The following is a 16,676-nucleotide window of genomic DNA, read 5'->3' on the forward strand; positions in this document are numbered from 1 at the left end:
CTTGATATAGGAAGTAGGGGCCTGATTCTGGGCTCTGCTACCACCCTTTCTTATGGTGATTTAGAGCACGCCCAATAGGCAGCAACCACCTCTCAGACTCCAGTATTTGGACATGCTCTGGGAATGGCTGCAAGTTGGAAGGGATGGTGTAGGCAATTGCTGGAGTGTTTTGTATGAAACGACCTTTGCCCCTCCACCAAGGATGAATTATCCAGGAGGCACAGCACAGAATTCGGCCCTGGTATTCCATCATAAATGACTTTACTTTTTTAAATTTCTGACTCTCTTTTCTTTGCATGACTGAATTTATTTTTAGACTCTCCCTGTGAATTCTGAAGATTTTCATGTAAAATGTGAAATAATTTGACAGTCCAAAGTCTTAACCTGTACTTACCTTAGACGACATGTTCTTTTCATTATTACATATAAATAAGACACTGGTTAGGATAATTTTAAAATTAATTTAATAAATTATAATCAGAATAAAATATCCATGTGGCTATTTCAATATTATACATATCAAATACATATTTCTAGTGCACACAATGTATTCAGAAACATGGGAACCTGAAGGTCGGCTGCACCCTGCGGAGTTTTAGCTCAATCAGCCATTTTTTTCCTTTCCTTCCAGTGGTACTCCAATGAGATTATTCTGTTTATGGATCTTTGAAAGATTGCTACTGATGGGTGAATACATTTAAATATAAAATGTGTGTCATTTAGAATAACAAAGCACACTCATCTCCATGGTACCTACCCACATCATTTAAATCGAACCTTGCAACACTCTTGTGAGGTAGGTACTTCTATCTCAATTTCAAAGATGGGGAAACTGAGGCACAGAGCAACTAAATTATGTGCCCAAGGTCACAAACTGGGACTAAAATCTAGATTTGTTGGCTACTATGCCTGTGTTTTAACAACTAGATCACATTTACACAATCTGATTTAGAAATATATGATTTCATTTATCTAATCTCTTAATCAGATATTAGAATTCTACCAAAATATGAATAAATTTATGAATTAAAGACTTAAGCAAAATACTTTTATATTAATTCTTCTAACATTTCCAAGGGACAATTTGTTCATCTTTTAATTATACAAATTAGAAAAGGGTTTGAATCAAAATCCTGGATTCAAACATTCCCACACTTTATGAAAGATCTGAAAAGACGGTTACTCACCTTTGTAACTGTTGTTCTTCGAGATGTGTTGCTCATATCCATTCCAGTTAGGTGTACGCGCCGCGCGTGCACATTCGTCGGAAAACTTTTACCCTAGCAACTCAGTGGGCCGGCAGGTCGCCCCCTAGAGTGGCGCCACCATGGCGCTCCATATATACTCCTGCCGGCCCACCCGCTCCTCAGTTCCTTCTTGCCGGCTACTCCGACAGTGGGGAAGGAGGGCGGGTGCGGAATGGATATGAGCAACACATCTCGAAGAACAACAGTTACAAAGGTGAGTAACCGTCTTTTCTTCTTCGAGTGATTGCTCATATCCATTCCAGTTAGGTGAATCCCAAGCCTTACAAAGGCGGTGGGGTCGGAGTGAAATGTGGCAGAATAAAACTGCCGAGCCAGAGGCTACAGCCTCTCTTGAACCAGGCATACTGCGAAGCAAAGGTAAGGACCGAGGACCAATGGAGCTTCGTGACAGGTCTCGTGGGTAGAAACACGAGCCAGCAAGGCGGCAGATGAAGCCTGAGCCCTGGTAGAATGCACGGTGATGTGGCTTGGGGAAATATGAGCCAAATCATAACAAGTGGGGATGTCCGCCATCACCCAAGATGAGATCCTCTGAGAGGAAAACAAGCAAGCCCTCCCTTTGGCCCGCTACCGGGGCAGAGCTGGGGCACCTTAGGAAATGATTCTGTCAGCACAACATAATGCGAGCACTCCACAGATGTCCAAGGAGTGCAACGGTTATGCCCATTGCGTTGAGCTGTAGGTAACATGAAAGGCCAAAACACCTTAGGGAGGAAAGCCGGGTGCGGTCATAACTGCACCTTGTCTTTGTGGAACCTTCGTAAGAGCTCTGATCTCAGAGACCCGTCTGGCCAAGACTAGGTTGAGGCCCCAGGGCGGGGCTGGGCGGCGCACCCGAGGGTGCAAGCGCTCCAAGCCCTTGAGGGACCTCGAACCCATAGTGGGACACTGAACGTCCATCTTAGCCTGCTGGAAGGTAGGGATGGCTGCTGAGAGTATGCTCAGCGATGATACCGCCAGATCCTGCCGCTGAAGGCCAGAGGCAGGCCAAATAGAGGGGATCGAGACCTCAGCAGGAGCAAGATCGAGCGTACTGCAGCTGTAAAGGAAACGCTTCCACCTGGCTTGGTACGTTGACCAGGCGGAAGGCTGCCTGTCACCCCGACTCAGGTACGTGAGGCGAAGAGGCTGCAGGTCCAAGTGACGAAGCCTGTCATTGCCCTGAGTGATGAGGTCTGGGCTGACAGGCCGAGCAACGTGGTATGTCAGTGCGTAACGAACCAGTGGGAACAGCGGGAAGGCATAATGCAGTTGGCCGTTCCACGGCATCAGGAATGCGTCCAAGATCGATTCCGAGGAGAGACCTTGGAAGGAGCAGAACACCTGGCATTTCCTGCACTCGCGGTGAGCGAACAGGTCTGTGTGAGGAACCATTTCCACTTCCGGAAAGCGGGACGCCTCACATGGGGCAGAGTGATGACTCGTAAGACAGGAAAGACCTGCTGAGTCAAAGAGATAAGACGTTCCGAACGCCTGGGAGAAAGGACGTCGCCAGCTCCATCGAGTGGGCCATGCAAAAGACCCGGAAATGGATGGCCTCCTGACGAAAAAAAGGGGGGAGGACTATGTCCCCCCTGAATGCTTATGAAGCACCTGGCCATTGTGTTGGCTGTAAACATCGAGATACAACGGCCTCGCAGCTGCCGCTGGAACCCCTGGCATGCCAGGCGGACTACTCTCATTTTTGGGGCATTAATGAGGAATGCCAGCTCCCTAGAAGACCGAAGGCCTTAAGCTCGGAGGTGACCATGAGCACTCGAGCAGAGAGATGATGCGTCCGCCGTCAGGGGCAGTGAGGGCTGGGGCGGATGAAACCGCATCCTGTCCACACCAAGGAGGGAGTTAGCCACCACTCTAGGGAGCCTAAGGCGTTCGAGGGAACGGTGACTACCATGACCATTGGCTCCCTGTGCAAGCGGTACGCCGAGGTGGGCCGGACTTGGAGAGGACGGAGGCGGAGCTTGGCGCGTTTGGTTACAAACTTGCGGGCAACCATGGGCCCAGGAGACTGAGACAAGAACGAGCTGAGGTCGTTGGGAAAGCCTTCAGACCTCAGATGATTGATGCCATCGCCTAAAACCGCAGTTGCGATAAGCAGGCTCCGGCTAGGTAGGAGACCAAGATAGCCCCTAGGAAGCCCAACCTCTGCGTGGGAACCAGAGCGGATTGCTCTAAAGTAATCATCAGGCCTTGATCTGTGAATAAGACCGTGACGATGCCCACGGGCTGAGTGGTTTGTGTGTCAGAGTCTCCTCGGATAAGCGAATCGTCCCAATACGGAAAAACGCATATCCGACATAGCTACGGTAGGCGGCGACTATGGCCGTAAACCGGGAGTATTCACCGCTGGCTATAAAGCGGAGGCATCTCCCATGCGGAGGGAAGATGGCATTGCGAAAGTACGCGTCCTTCCTATCCAGGGCGGCATAGTAGCCCCCCGGAGGCAAGGATGGAATAATGGTTCCCAGGGATACCATGCAGAACTTCAACCTTATCCCAAACCGGTTGAGTCCATGCAGGACCAGGGAGGTCTGAGACCTGTGGTCGAGTGGGGGACTAGGGCATAACGGGAGTAAAACCCCTAGCCCCTTTCGTCCGCTGAAGGGGGACAGGGCTGGAGCAATTTAAAGGTGGTACCTATGCTCCATCGTGCTCAGGACCCAGCGATCTAAAGTAACTGGGGCCATGCCAGGAGAAAGCGGGATCAGGATCCCGTCCTGCGACTGGTACACCGCCCTCCGGCGAACCTTGGAAGGTCCGTCTTTGGTCCCAGTGGTAATTGCGAGGGACCTTGACTTTGGCTTTTTAGGGGGCCTGACGTTTGTCTGCGACCACCTTGGCCTTGCCGTTTTCCAGAGTTCTGCCTCTGGCTAGGCATAGAGTATGGCGGCTGGGGCCATAAAGGCCTGCGTTTGGTCGCAGGCGTATACATGCTGAGACGCATTAGGACTCTATTGTCCAGCAGGCTTCGCAGTCTGGGGCTGTCTCTGCCGCGAAGATGCCTTTACCAACAAAGGGTAAATTCTTTCCCCCGTCCTCCAAGACGGCAGCGAACTCTAGGTGGGAGGTTCGAGGGAGAAACTCCTCCACCCAGGTGCTATAATTATCGCAGCTAAGCAAGGCTTGTTGCTTTGCTACCCAGAGGTGCAGGGCCCCTGCAGAGTACACCTTGCATTCGCCAAGGCTCTTTCTGCTTCAGGGCTGGCGCCCGCTGGCCATGATATCAGAATCGTGGTCCTGAGCATAAAATCCGCGCATATGGGGTGACACGGATGCTGGAGGTACTAAAAGAGGGCACGGGCCGAGTCTCTGACTCACTCGGACCTTGCCCAACTCGGCACCGGGGACCGGCATCGGGAGGCGTATCGGTACCTGGAACGAGATCCAGACCTGCAACCAGAACGGTGTCGGGAGGTCGACCGAGATCTCGAGGCTCGGAGAAGAGCTACAGGAGTCAAGGTACCTGCCCCGGTGCCAGATGTCGGAACGGTGCCGATAGCGGGTCGGCGAACGGGATACCGACCGGTGCAGTGAGTGTGACCAGTACCGAGGAAAACAGTACCGGAACTGCCAGTGGTGTCCGGCGTGCCGACAGGACTTGGAGCGTCTGCGGGACCGTGATCATGGACGGTGCCGCTCTGCTGTACTGACAGGGGACAGTCCCTTGAAGAGACTGTATTACCCGTACCGGCGGTGCCCGGGTCAGGCAGCACTGACTCCGTCATGGCACTGAGAGCCCTCGCCGTTGGTAACATCTCCGGCGCGCAGGGAACAGCAGGCTCAACCACAGTGCGTACTGGGGAGCTGTCAGGCACCGGATTCGACGGCCCTCGTGGGCCGGGATCCACGGTACCGAGGTCATCAGAGCTTCGGTAGGTGCCGGTGCCGGGAGAACCGAGTTATATAAGCCGTCTGGCTGGGGTGCCGTCAGCACTGAAGCAGCGGGAGTAATACGCTCAACCACGGCGCGTGCCGGGGAGCCGTCGGGCACCGGATTCGATAGCCCTTGTGGGACTGGAATCGACGGCGCCGATGGAAGCAGCCGGAACAGGAGCTCAACCACGGCGCGTGCCTGGGAGCCGTCAGGCACCGGATTCTACGGCCCTTGCGGGACCGGGATCGACGGTGCCGACGTCATCGGTGCCGCAGCAGGTGTCGGTGCCGGGCGATCCGACTTAGACTAGCCCTCTGGCCACGGTGCCGTTGGCACGGAAGCAGCCGGAAAATTAGCTCGACCACGGCGCGTGCCGGGGAGCCGTCAGGCACCGGATACTACGGCCCTTGCGGGACCGGGATCGACGGTGCCGACGTCATCGGTGCCGCAGCAGGTGTCGGTGCCGGGCGATCCGACGTAGACGAGCTCTCTGGCTGCGGTGCCGTTGGCACGGAAGCAGCCGGAGCAATACGCTCAACCACGGCGCGTGCCGGGGAGCCGTCAGGCACCGGATTCTATGGCCCTTGTGGGACCGGGATCGACGGTGCCGACGCCATCGGTGCCGCAGCAGGTGTCGGTGCCGGGCGATCCGACGTAGACGAGCCCTCTGGCTGCGGTGCCGTTGGCACGGAAGCAGCCGGAGCAATACGCTCAACCACGGCGCGTGCCGGGGAGCCGTCAGGCACCGGATTCTACGGCCCGTGTGGGACCGGGATCGACGGTGCCGACGCCATCGGTGCCGCAGCAGGTGTCGGTGCCGGGCGATCCGACGTAGACGAGCCCTCTGGCTGCGGTGCCGCTGGCACGGAAGCAGCAGGAGCAATACGCTCAACCACGGCGCGTGCCGGGGAGCCGTCAGGCACCGGATTCCACGGCCCTTGTGGGACCGGGATCGACGGTGACGACGTCATCGGTGCCGTAGCAGGCGTCAGCGCCGGGCGATCCGACTAGACGAGCTCTCTGGCTGCGGTGCCGCTGGCACGGAAGCAGCAGGAGCAATACGCTCAACCACGGCGTGTGCCGGGGAGCCGTCAGGCACCGGATTCTACGGCCCTTATGGGACCGGGATCGACGGTGACGACGTCATCGGTGCCGTAGTAGGTGTCAGCGCCGGGCGATCCGACTAGACGAGCTCTCTGGCTGCGGTGCCGCTGGCACGGAAGCAGCAGGAGCAATACGCTCAACCACGGCGCGTGCCGGGGAGCCGTCAGGCACCGGATTCTACGGCCCTCGTGGGACCGGGATCGACGGTGCCGACGTCGTCGGTGCCGGGCGAGCCATCTTAGACGAGCTGTCTAGCTGTGGTGCAGCTGGCACAGAAGCAGCAGGAGCAGTAAGCTCTACCACGGCGCGAGCCGGGGAGCTGCCAGGCACCGGATTCCCTGGTCCTGGGGGACTGGAATCGACGGAGCCGAAGTCATCGGTGCCTCTGCAGGCCGGATAACGCAACTGAGGCGAGCTCTCTGGCTGCGATGCAGGTGGCACGGAAGTAGCGGGAGCAGGGGGCTCAACCACGGCGCGTGCCGGGGAGCCGCCAGTCACCAGCAGGAATCGTAGACTCTCTCGACCTCGGAAGAAGGGAACGGTGCCGAGTCGACATCGGTGCCGGCGACGGTCGGTGCCGAAAGGCCTTGGTGGTACCGGCGGGGTCCGGTGCCGAGGAGGCGCTTCTGCCCGCCGCTTGAACGTCGCTCCGCGCCCAAGGTGGAGGGGCAAGTGAAAGTCCCGCACCTTTTTGTTCTCGGCTTAAAAGCCTTGCAAATGGGGCACTTATCTGTCAAGTGTGATTCCCTGAGGCACTTCAAACAGGAGTCATGTAGGTCTCTCTTCGGCCGCGGCTTCTGGCAAGCCGGGCCCCTTTTGAAAACCCGGTGAGCCATTCATGGCTCCGGCACTGGGCTCATGGAAGGGGCTACTTCCTGAACCCCGCTAACTAAACTAACCATGTTAGCAAAGAAACACGTATAACCATACAAATATCTATATAAAAGTGTTATAACTGCATAATTATATACGAGAAAACGAGTAGCTAGGGAAGTGGAGGTCAGCTAAGCCGCGCTCCACTGTTCCAACGACCGACACGGGCGGTAAGAAGGAACTGAGGAGCGGGTGGGCCGGCAGGAGTATATATGGAGCGCCATGGTGGCGCCACTCTAGGGGGCGACCTGCCGGCCCACTGAGTTGCTAGGGTAAAAGTTTTCCGACGAATGTGCACGCGCGGCGCGTACACCTAACTGGAATGGATATGAGCAATCACTCGAAGAAGAACCAGACATTGCATCTTAGACTCATCTCTACTCAAACTGACATCTGTTTTCCCAATTAGACATATTTTAGGGATTTAGCATAGCCCTAAGTGATAGACACAGGCAATTTGACTTTCAAATTGACTGAAAATTTTGGCCTCAAATTTGGGTGCCTCAAGGGAGGCACCTAAAAAAAAATAGGCCTGATGCTCAACACCACTGAAAATCAAGCCAATTTTATTTAAATATAGAGTTAAGTGGCCAATTGGAGGCATCCAACTTGTAAAAGCTGGTGTCAATTCTCTGCTACACCTAAGTCTAAAACTGTGGGTTGACTAAAATCAGGATATTTATGCATATCCAAGCTCTCTATTAATATATCTTTGTACTGTAGAGAAAATGAAAAAACAAAAAACAATATAACTACATTTTAATCCAGGTATTTTTACCAGTTTGAAGCTTGCAAGGCATCCTAAAGTTTTTTAGTTACTTAATTTTAAGTATTTTCTTTTTTTAGTCTTGGACCGACTAAAAGTTGGAAGAACATAAGGAAAGAAAAACAACCCAGCTCTTCTATTTTTGCTAATCTTGCTGTTTGGAGCCTCCCTTCTCTTCTTTTTTTCCCCAGTTTTCCTATATCTACAGAAATAATCAAAATAGCACCTCAGACAGGAAAATAGATCCATCTCCCTCAGGATTACTTTGATGGGAGGAGTGGGGGGATTACTAGAAATTAACAACCTGATCCTGCAAACACCTTGTGACAGGAGTTTCTTCAGTCAATGGAGCAATGTCGGTGTTAGTGAGATCAGCCCTAAAGTTGTTGGCAAATGCAGGTATACTTCTTAAACAAATTCACGTAGACTGCAAGTCTGCATTACACAACATATATATAATCTAGTTAATTGAAAACATTTCAATTAATGCAAGTCAGAGTTATTTTATCCTGCTGTTTGTAATAATTTTTCTGTCTCAACTACTCGTCCTTATATAACTACATGTTATGAACACACAATTGGGCATGGTGTTGAGATTCTACTGTAATTCAATCAGTATGGAAAAATTTACATTCACATTCTTTTAGACTTAGTCTCTATGGAGATTACCAGGTTGCAACAAATATGATTTTAATTATTTCTATTGTAAAGAATGCTTTCCACATATGGTTACATACTAATAAAGTGATTAAAAATGCTATTATTTTTACATGCTTTTTAAGAATGTGATCCCTTGAATGTTAAAAAAAATGCTGTGAAAGCATAAGAAAAAAATAGAAAGACCCTTAATTTAACTTGGGTAGGCAGGAGAATAAATATCTAAAAGATCAAATAAAAACAGATTACTATTTTTAATGCATCTTTCAAACCTTCATAAAACAACATGATTCCTACTTAGCCTATGTGAAATGCTTGCATTTCAGAAAGAGGCACCATCAACTTGTTCCAAGAAACTTCGAAGCATATTCCAAAGGGCTTTTTCCATAATTCAGTGATATTTTGCTGTATTTGAGATGAGTGGCTTCATAATTTGTACTCCCCAGAATGCAATGCAGAGTGAAAATAAAACCTACAATATAAAGCACAGAGTGAAAAACATTATACAAGCTTTCTTAATAAAAAATTATATAGTAATTATGGTAAATGGATAAAAAGCAGAACTCTCCCAAGAGACACATCTATATAAGAATTCCAGGCATATTGTTAAATTATGGAAAAAAATAGATGTTGGAGTCTACAGGCTTTAGGAATTCTATGGAAAGAGTTTTTCTCTCCTTCTCATAGTTACCACTTCCTTGACATGTTACTAAACTTCTTTCAGTCCCCACCACTAAAAGAACACATCTATCCCTGGAAGATCCATTAAATATAGAAGTATTTTACTTAGAGAAGAAACATATTTAAGCAATAATGACTGAGGAACGGGGCATTTCTAGGGGATTAATGACCGGCTGGTAGATGATGATCACCTGAAGCACAGCCATGGGCCATTAAGCCCCAGGAAATGTCCTCAGCTGAGATTGTTATTACTGTTATAAGTTGGGGAAAAAATCACAGGCGTATTTTTAAATGGGGTGATGCAGTTCCTTCTTCTCTTTTTCAAAATTAAACTCTTTATTGTGAGTTTGTTAAAGAATGCCACATATGCTTGTGGGGGAGTATTTCATATTATAGTTAATATATCCAGAATGAGAAATCACACTCTGCAGAATGAGTTTGGCTTAGAGTTCTATAAAATTATTGATTCAATGCCTACTAAGTTCAGGGTTGCTAATATTAAATGCAAAGTACTGCACTCATGAAACAGAAAGGCTGCACCAGTGGGAAAAAACTGCAGAGAATATAAATATAAAGGGGCCAAATCCACCCCTGAATCACAACAGTTCTCTGCTGCTCCACTGCCACAAAGCTGACCTAAAGCCAATTGAGAAACTGAGCAGAAGCCCACTGCATAATCATAGATTTTAATTTTCTCTGGATCCTCCAGTACATTCTGTGCAACAAAGCCTGAGAATTGTAAACAGATTGTGTGATCTAATGATCACAGTAAAATAACACTAGAGTATAAAGGGTGTGGACAACAGGATGGAGCATAAATGTATCTGACTGCTACCTTTGAACAGATTATGGAAAAATGTGCACTTCCTAAACTGTGCAGGCATGCATAGTGTGCCTCCCTCATAGTAACCCCATTGCAGGCTACTGACATTTTCTGCTGTATAAATTCAACATATACTTTCCAGACTATTCACCTGGAAATTCCCATTCCCTGTCTAGACTCTTTATTCCTTGCCCCTCACTAAAAATTATTTACATGTCAATTTTCAAAGTTCAACCATTTTTGTCATAGTCTGATTAAAAGAAAAGGAAAAAAAAGCATGGTTAGGTTTTTTGTTTGTTTGTTTGTTTTTTTAAGCAATGGGAAAATACTTCCCCTCCCCCAGAATAACTGATAGTTTCACCAAATTAAAAAAAAAAGTACAGTGGGCAGCAATCGTGCCTGGTACATTTTAGCCCAAAAGATGAATTTTTCAGAATGCTCTAGCTAGTGAAAACAGATTTATAATGGAAACTGTTTTACAATCTTAATTATAGCAATTGCTACCAGGGACTTCGGTAGTATTATTACCCAGCTAACTATGAAATTAAACTTCATATCTGTTATTTATCCTGATGGACAGGGGACACCCTCTTTCAAACACGTCCATATTTTCATTAGGTTCTTTTCATATAAACTCTCTTACTTATTTAAATTGTCCACTTTAGTCTAAATAGAACTATTCATGCAGATAAGGACTGCTCATTTGACTAGGGCATTGCAGATTTGGGCTCTTAGTGCATATGAAATCTTGGGATGCTCCTGTTAAATCTCAATGCAGGATTAAGGCTTAAACTTGCAAGATTGTAAATGGTTCTAAAATCCTTAGTGTAAGTCAAGTTTCCCCTTTTGTACTATAATTTTGTTGCTGACAATTGATGCTTTAAATAGTCCACCATATTGCCTCTTGTTTACATTGATGAATGAGGAAAACTTATTTAATATAAATAGATGTAGTTTGCATGGCAGCTGGATCACAACAATAGTAACAAAAAAAAAACAAAAAACCCTGTATATATTATGTCTCTCCAAGGCCTCTTACCAGAATGGTTTTAAAACCACAGTCCCATATTTAGCAATGTTTCTGTTTCTGATATGCATTTCCAGGATTAGTTATCATTAATTATGTTACAAGTATGTTTGCAGGGATCCAGTCAATGTATAAAAGGTGGAGTTTGGGCTTTTTGGATGAGATAACTCTAGTCTCATATCCTCCCTAGGGTTTTTATTTCCTTTTTAGCATTTGATCACACTGGCACTGCATAGTCTGTGTCTGAAGATGTGCACCGTACTTGTTTTACAATTGCTAGATCATATACTGTTTCGTTCTGGATTAGGTCTATGTCTATAATCAAAGCATATACTCTTAGTAAATATCTCATTGCTTCGTGCTGAAATAATCTTCACTGCACATGCACAGGTAGGTTTGGTATGATACTAATGACCTATCCACATTAGGCAACTGACTTGATAATGAAGACAGTTATCAGCATTAGGTTCCACTTGAGCTGGTGCTGGCAATGATTTAACAGCTACAGTAGACAAGATAAAAGTTTTCTAAAAATCATTAAAGAAAGAATCCTTCAGATTTGCTTCTAATGGGTCTCAAAATGCTTTCTGCCAAGATGTTGAAAATGGCTTTGTTCTGTCAACGCTAGTAATAAAGCCATTCTTAGCATCTTTTTCAAGGGGGCCAGTTGCTTATAAACATGAGTGTAAATTTTCGAATAAATACCTAAGTGGTGGTACAAGTGTTCCACATCGATAAGAGAGTGTTTGTGCATAGTACTCCAGATTCCTCGAATACATGAGCTTATTGGTTGTGATACTAGCACTGATCACTAGTTTTACAGTATCGGGGGGTAGCAGTGTTAGTCTGTATCCACAAAAACAACAAGGGGTCCGGTGGCACCTTAAAGACTAACCAATTTATTTGGGCATAAGCTTTCGTAGGTAAAAAACCTCAGATGCATCTGAAGAAGTGTTTTTTTTTTTACCCACAAAAGCTTATGCCCAAATAAATCTGTTAATCTTTAAGGTGCCACCAGACTCCTTGTTGTTTTTGTAGTTTTACAGAGATCTTCCTGTTTTTACACATAAATCAGTTGGAGGGGGCAGAGTTAGCTAGAAGAGAGAGGAGAGATGCAGGAGACCTGCTGCAGCTCTGCTGGAAATCAGGATTTGGAAAGAATGTGCATGGGTCGGTACTTCCTGTGTGCTCTTTTGGGGCTGGGCAGCATCAGGGCATAGAGAAGCAGTCCAGCACTAGTAAATCAGCAACAATGCAGATTGAGCAGCCACTTCCCATGTGGAGGTGGAGTGCAGAGGCCTTAGACACTGCTGTGACTAAAAAGCTAAAACAGTGCCTGTAGACCAACCGGAGGGAGGAGGGGAATTCCTTACGCTTCATCTCCCCAATGCCCAGCCTGATTTCTCAGGCTATGTGCTGGCTACGGGGTTTGGAAGTGTATGGAGTGGGAAAGGAAGTAGATGTTACTTTTCTTTCTTTCTTTTGGTAGGTCATGCATTCAGTTTTCACTGGCACTTTGATTTCTTTAAAGTTGTATTTCCCTTGCAATTCTTAGAAAGACAGTCTAACTCCGATCATACAGACTGGGCATTTCTAGAGAAGGAGGGGTTAATCCTGTAAGGTGCTGCACACTTCTGCATGGTGCTAAGTGCCCTCAGCTCCCACCGATTTCAATGAGAACTAAGGGAGCTCACAGGAATGCTCGGCGTCCTAAAGGGCTAAGACACCAGGACCCAATTCAGCACGGTACTGAAACACATGCCTAACTTTCAGCACATGAATAGTCCCATTGGTTTCAATGGAATTTATAGCTAGGCATGGGCTTGAGTAATTTGTTGACTCAGGCCTTGTCTACACTATGGGTGCTACAGTGCCACAGCTATGCACTGTAATTATGCTGCTGGGTGCCATAGTGTAGCGGTTCCCCACAGCAACGGAAAGGGTTTTTCTGTCGCTGTAGGTAATCTGTCTCCCCAGGCAGTGGTAGCTTGGTTGATTCCTCACTGAGCTACCCATGTCCACATGGAGGGTTAGGTTGGCCTAGCTACGGTGCATGAGGATGTGATTTTTTTCAAACCCCGAGCGACATAGTTATGTTGATCTAACTATTAAGCATAGACCAAGCCTCTCTCCCCGTTTTGTATGTTAACTACTTAAGTCCTGCTTTAATCACTTCTCAGCACTCCAAACAGTTTATAATATAGCAACAAGCCATGATAACGTGCACTAATAGGCTATTGGTGCATGCCTTGGATGTGTTGTGATGCACAAGGTTGAAAGCTACATCTCTTCAACCATCTTTTGAGCACCAGTAGTTTACTCCTGTAGTGGCTTCTTGCTATAGAGCATAGCTCATTAGTTTTACATTTAATTACTAACAAATGATGAAAAAGTAAGAGGAATATGCTATACAGACCTTTTCTCCTCTATGTTGGAGAGCTTTAAACTCTCCTTGTTTACTAAAGAGTACTACAGTAGCCTCAAAAGGCCCCAGCTGAGATCTGAACCCCTTGTGCTAACCACTGTACAAATACATAACTCAGGAGAGTTCCTGTGCCTCAAAGAGCACAGGAAATGTTAGTATGCCCATTTTACAGAGGCAGGAATGGGAGACTATGTGACTCACCCTCAGGTCACTCCAGACTCACCCCAGGTTTGTGGCAGAGCTGGGAACTGAAACTGTATCTCATGTGTGTCAAGCCAGTGCTTCAAACACAAGACTATTGCGCCTCTCAAAAAAGTCTCTAGACTAGAAAATTGAGGTTAGGATGGTTTTGCATGAACACAATCCCCACTCAAAGTCTGCCAAAGATATCTACCAATTTGGAATTCAGAAAACTCATACTTTCTTATTTTTGACTGACAGAGTTTATTAGTAGAGGAAAGGCCATTCCCCTTCAAATTATTACACAGACATGTCCCTCAAAAGCTCTGACTTCTATCGCTGATCGTCTGATTGTACCTGTAAGCTGAAACAGAAAACTTTGCCACCACTGTTCTGCTATTAATACTATCTCCCAGGGACTCTGCTGAGATTTATACTTTTACCTTGTATTGAAGCAGTAATGAAATGTGAGTTAATGCAAGCTAGAGATTGCATCAACACTGTACTCTGCTAACAAATGAAAAAAACAACTCTCTGCATCTTGTTTTTGTTGTTGTTCAGTCTGAAGATTGCCTGAAAATATTGTATTGCAATATATATTTAGATTATTCCCTCTAGTAAGTGTGCGTACTCCACTCCATACATTCTTGATTCAAGTTTAAAATATATTGGATCTGCAAGTGCAATAAATAATTAAATTGATGTTGAGAGATAAACTTCCTTTTTCCAAACCTAAATAATATCTGACTTTCTCTGAGGCAGTTTCCTGTTTTAAAAAAACAACAACAAAAGAAAACATTCTGCTTACTCATTTATAAAACCTATTAAAAATAACTTCAGTACATGGTCCAACCTTATGCTTTTCAGTTGTGCTAATTCATTCCAAGAACCCGATCTCTTTTGTAGCTGTAAATTGTCAGCCATCACTATAACTTACAAATCTCAGACACACACACACACATGGATTCATCCACCCACAAGCATTTCATCTTGGATTACAGTATTATCATCGAATTTTTTTCTATCAGGCCTTGCTACTGTCTTTTTTTCTAGAAAAACAGGGTGGAGCCCAACCCTGTTACTTTAGACACTGGTCTATAACTCTGCTGTTGGACACTGATTTATATCACAAAGTTGTCTCATTTTATATTCCTCTCACTTTTCTGAATGTTTAATTCTGGTAAACAAACTAAGCAGAGAACCTGCTCTGATTGTAGTCACTGGCGAAACTCTCACTGGAGCAGCTTTGATCCCTTATTTTAACATGCAGGTAAAAAGCGTATTGCAAAAATATACTCTTTGACCTTGCTAACTCACTGGAATGGTCTGTCTAAAATTTCCTGTCTATACAAGGGAGATAGTATATATGACTTACTATACCTTTACTAGAATGGTATAGTACAGCTGTCGTTGCCTGAAACAGACCCTAGTAGTCTGCTTTGTGCACCATGCCCTAACACCTGGTGGGTCCCATAAGTATTACCAACTCCAAGCTTTCAAAAACCATGAGAAAACTCCCCAAAATCAGGAGAGTAGTTCAAAAATCATGTTTATTCTTCATTCATTAATTTGTGGGGTCATTTTATCTGCCTTCTGGTTTTTGAACTGTTTACATTTTCAAGTTTGCCTCCACAGCCATGAGGGCTTGAAATTTACTTTTTAAAAATGAAAGCTGCGATTCTGATGTAGCCACATCACTCCCAGAGCTGAGGCTTTAAGAGAAAACACCAAACATTAAGAGACTTGCAATAAAAATCCCAAGAGTTGGCAAGAACATACATTTTTCACCTGCTGCCATCATCCTTTACTGACACTAATATCCCTAGTGGGCAGAAAAGATGAGCAGCAGCGGCAGATTCATCTTACTGCCCTCAACTGACCTATTACTGCTTAGCAGATTCATCACATAGGATTGTTGGGAACAAACTAGTTATGCTCATTGGAGATGAAAAGTACTGAATGAGTGTTTTTAATACACTAACAAACCATTACTAGTAAGCAACTCTGAGAAACTTATGGGGTTTCTATTTATAATCACAGCTCAGCAAAGGTAGCAAAGGCTGAACGTCATATCTCATTTCTGTTTTAAAATCTTCTATTTTTCAGTTTCACTTAAAATTCTAAGATTAAGAAGTAACAGGAATGGATGACTGCTGCTAATTCTCACAAATCTGACTTGATTTAAAATATTGTAAAATTAAAATATAAAGCTTTCAAAGAAGCAATTAGGCAAAATCTTAAATGGTCTCAATTAGTAAACATACTGGTTTAATCTGCTGTACATCAACAGGCCAAGTGAGATTGAAAGTTTTATTAGAAGCTGTTCATTGCAGAAATGTAATACTTGACTACAAAGACTGTGGAGTTTATTTTTTAAAATATTTTTTATAGGAAATGCACCCATTGAGAAGCAACATCTCATTTACTTTTATGTCTGTCAGCAGATGAGGCATAATTATATACACATCATTGCATCACTTATAACTCAAAACACAAGAGAGAAGGTAAAACAGACATCTGAGAACTAAGTCATTTAATAAAATATTAACTAAATTATGTATGAAGAGCAGTTTTTCACCTTAAATGAAGACACATGGAGTTAATTTTAGTTTAATCAATAGTTTATTGCAGAGTTTTGATAGTTAATCAAGTTTAGAATTGTTTTTTGTGCTGAATATGTACATTGCCAGGGACAGAGTTAGGGCTATTGGCCAGTTAGGCTTATGGGTTAAAAAAAAGTTTAGATACTACATTTCTTAATCCTCTTTTTCTGGAGAATCAACTTTTATTGCAATGATGGGACAAATTCACTTCAATGGATTGGCACCAAGGATGAATCTGTCCATATACCTATTGTTGCAATGATCACATCATATAACTCATACAATGAAATGACTTGCAGATAGCATACTCCGTTCAAGTGTCTGAACTTGTAAAATTACAGAATTATGGATTGGGTTCTACCCTCTGAATACTTAATATTTACTTAGCAACAGCT

The 16,676-nt window shown here is 45.5% G+C and overlaps 1 protein-coding gene across 1 annotated transcript in view; it reads right to left on the minus strand.

Moving 5' to 3' along the window:
• Positions 1-7,473: 7,473 nt before the first annotated feature.
• Positions 7,474-16,676, minus strand: part of AGMO (alkylglycerol monooxygenase) — a 278,867-nt gene continuing 269,664 nt past the window's right edge. The window contains exon 13 of the mRNA XM_030550694.1: positions 7,474-9,014. Within this exon, the coding sequence (XP_030406554.1) occupies positions 8,934-9,014 (81 nt within the window). The 3' untranslated portion in view covers positions 7,474-8,933. The remainder of the gene's footprint in view (positions 9,015-16,676) is intronic.

Source organism: Gopherus evgoodei, chromosome 2 (assembly GCF_007399415.2).
Source record: "Gopherus evgoodei ecotype Sinaloan lineage chromosome 2, rGopEvg1_v1.p, whole genome shotgun sequence".
NCBI classification, from domain to species: Eukaryota; Metazoa; Chordata; order Testudines; family Testudinidae; genus Gopherus; species Gopherus evgoodei.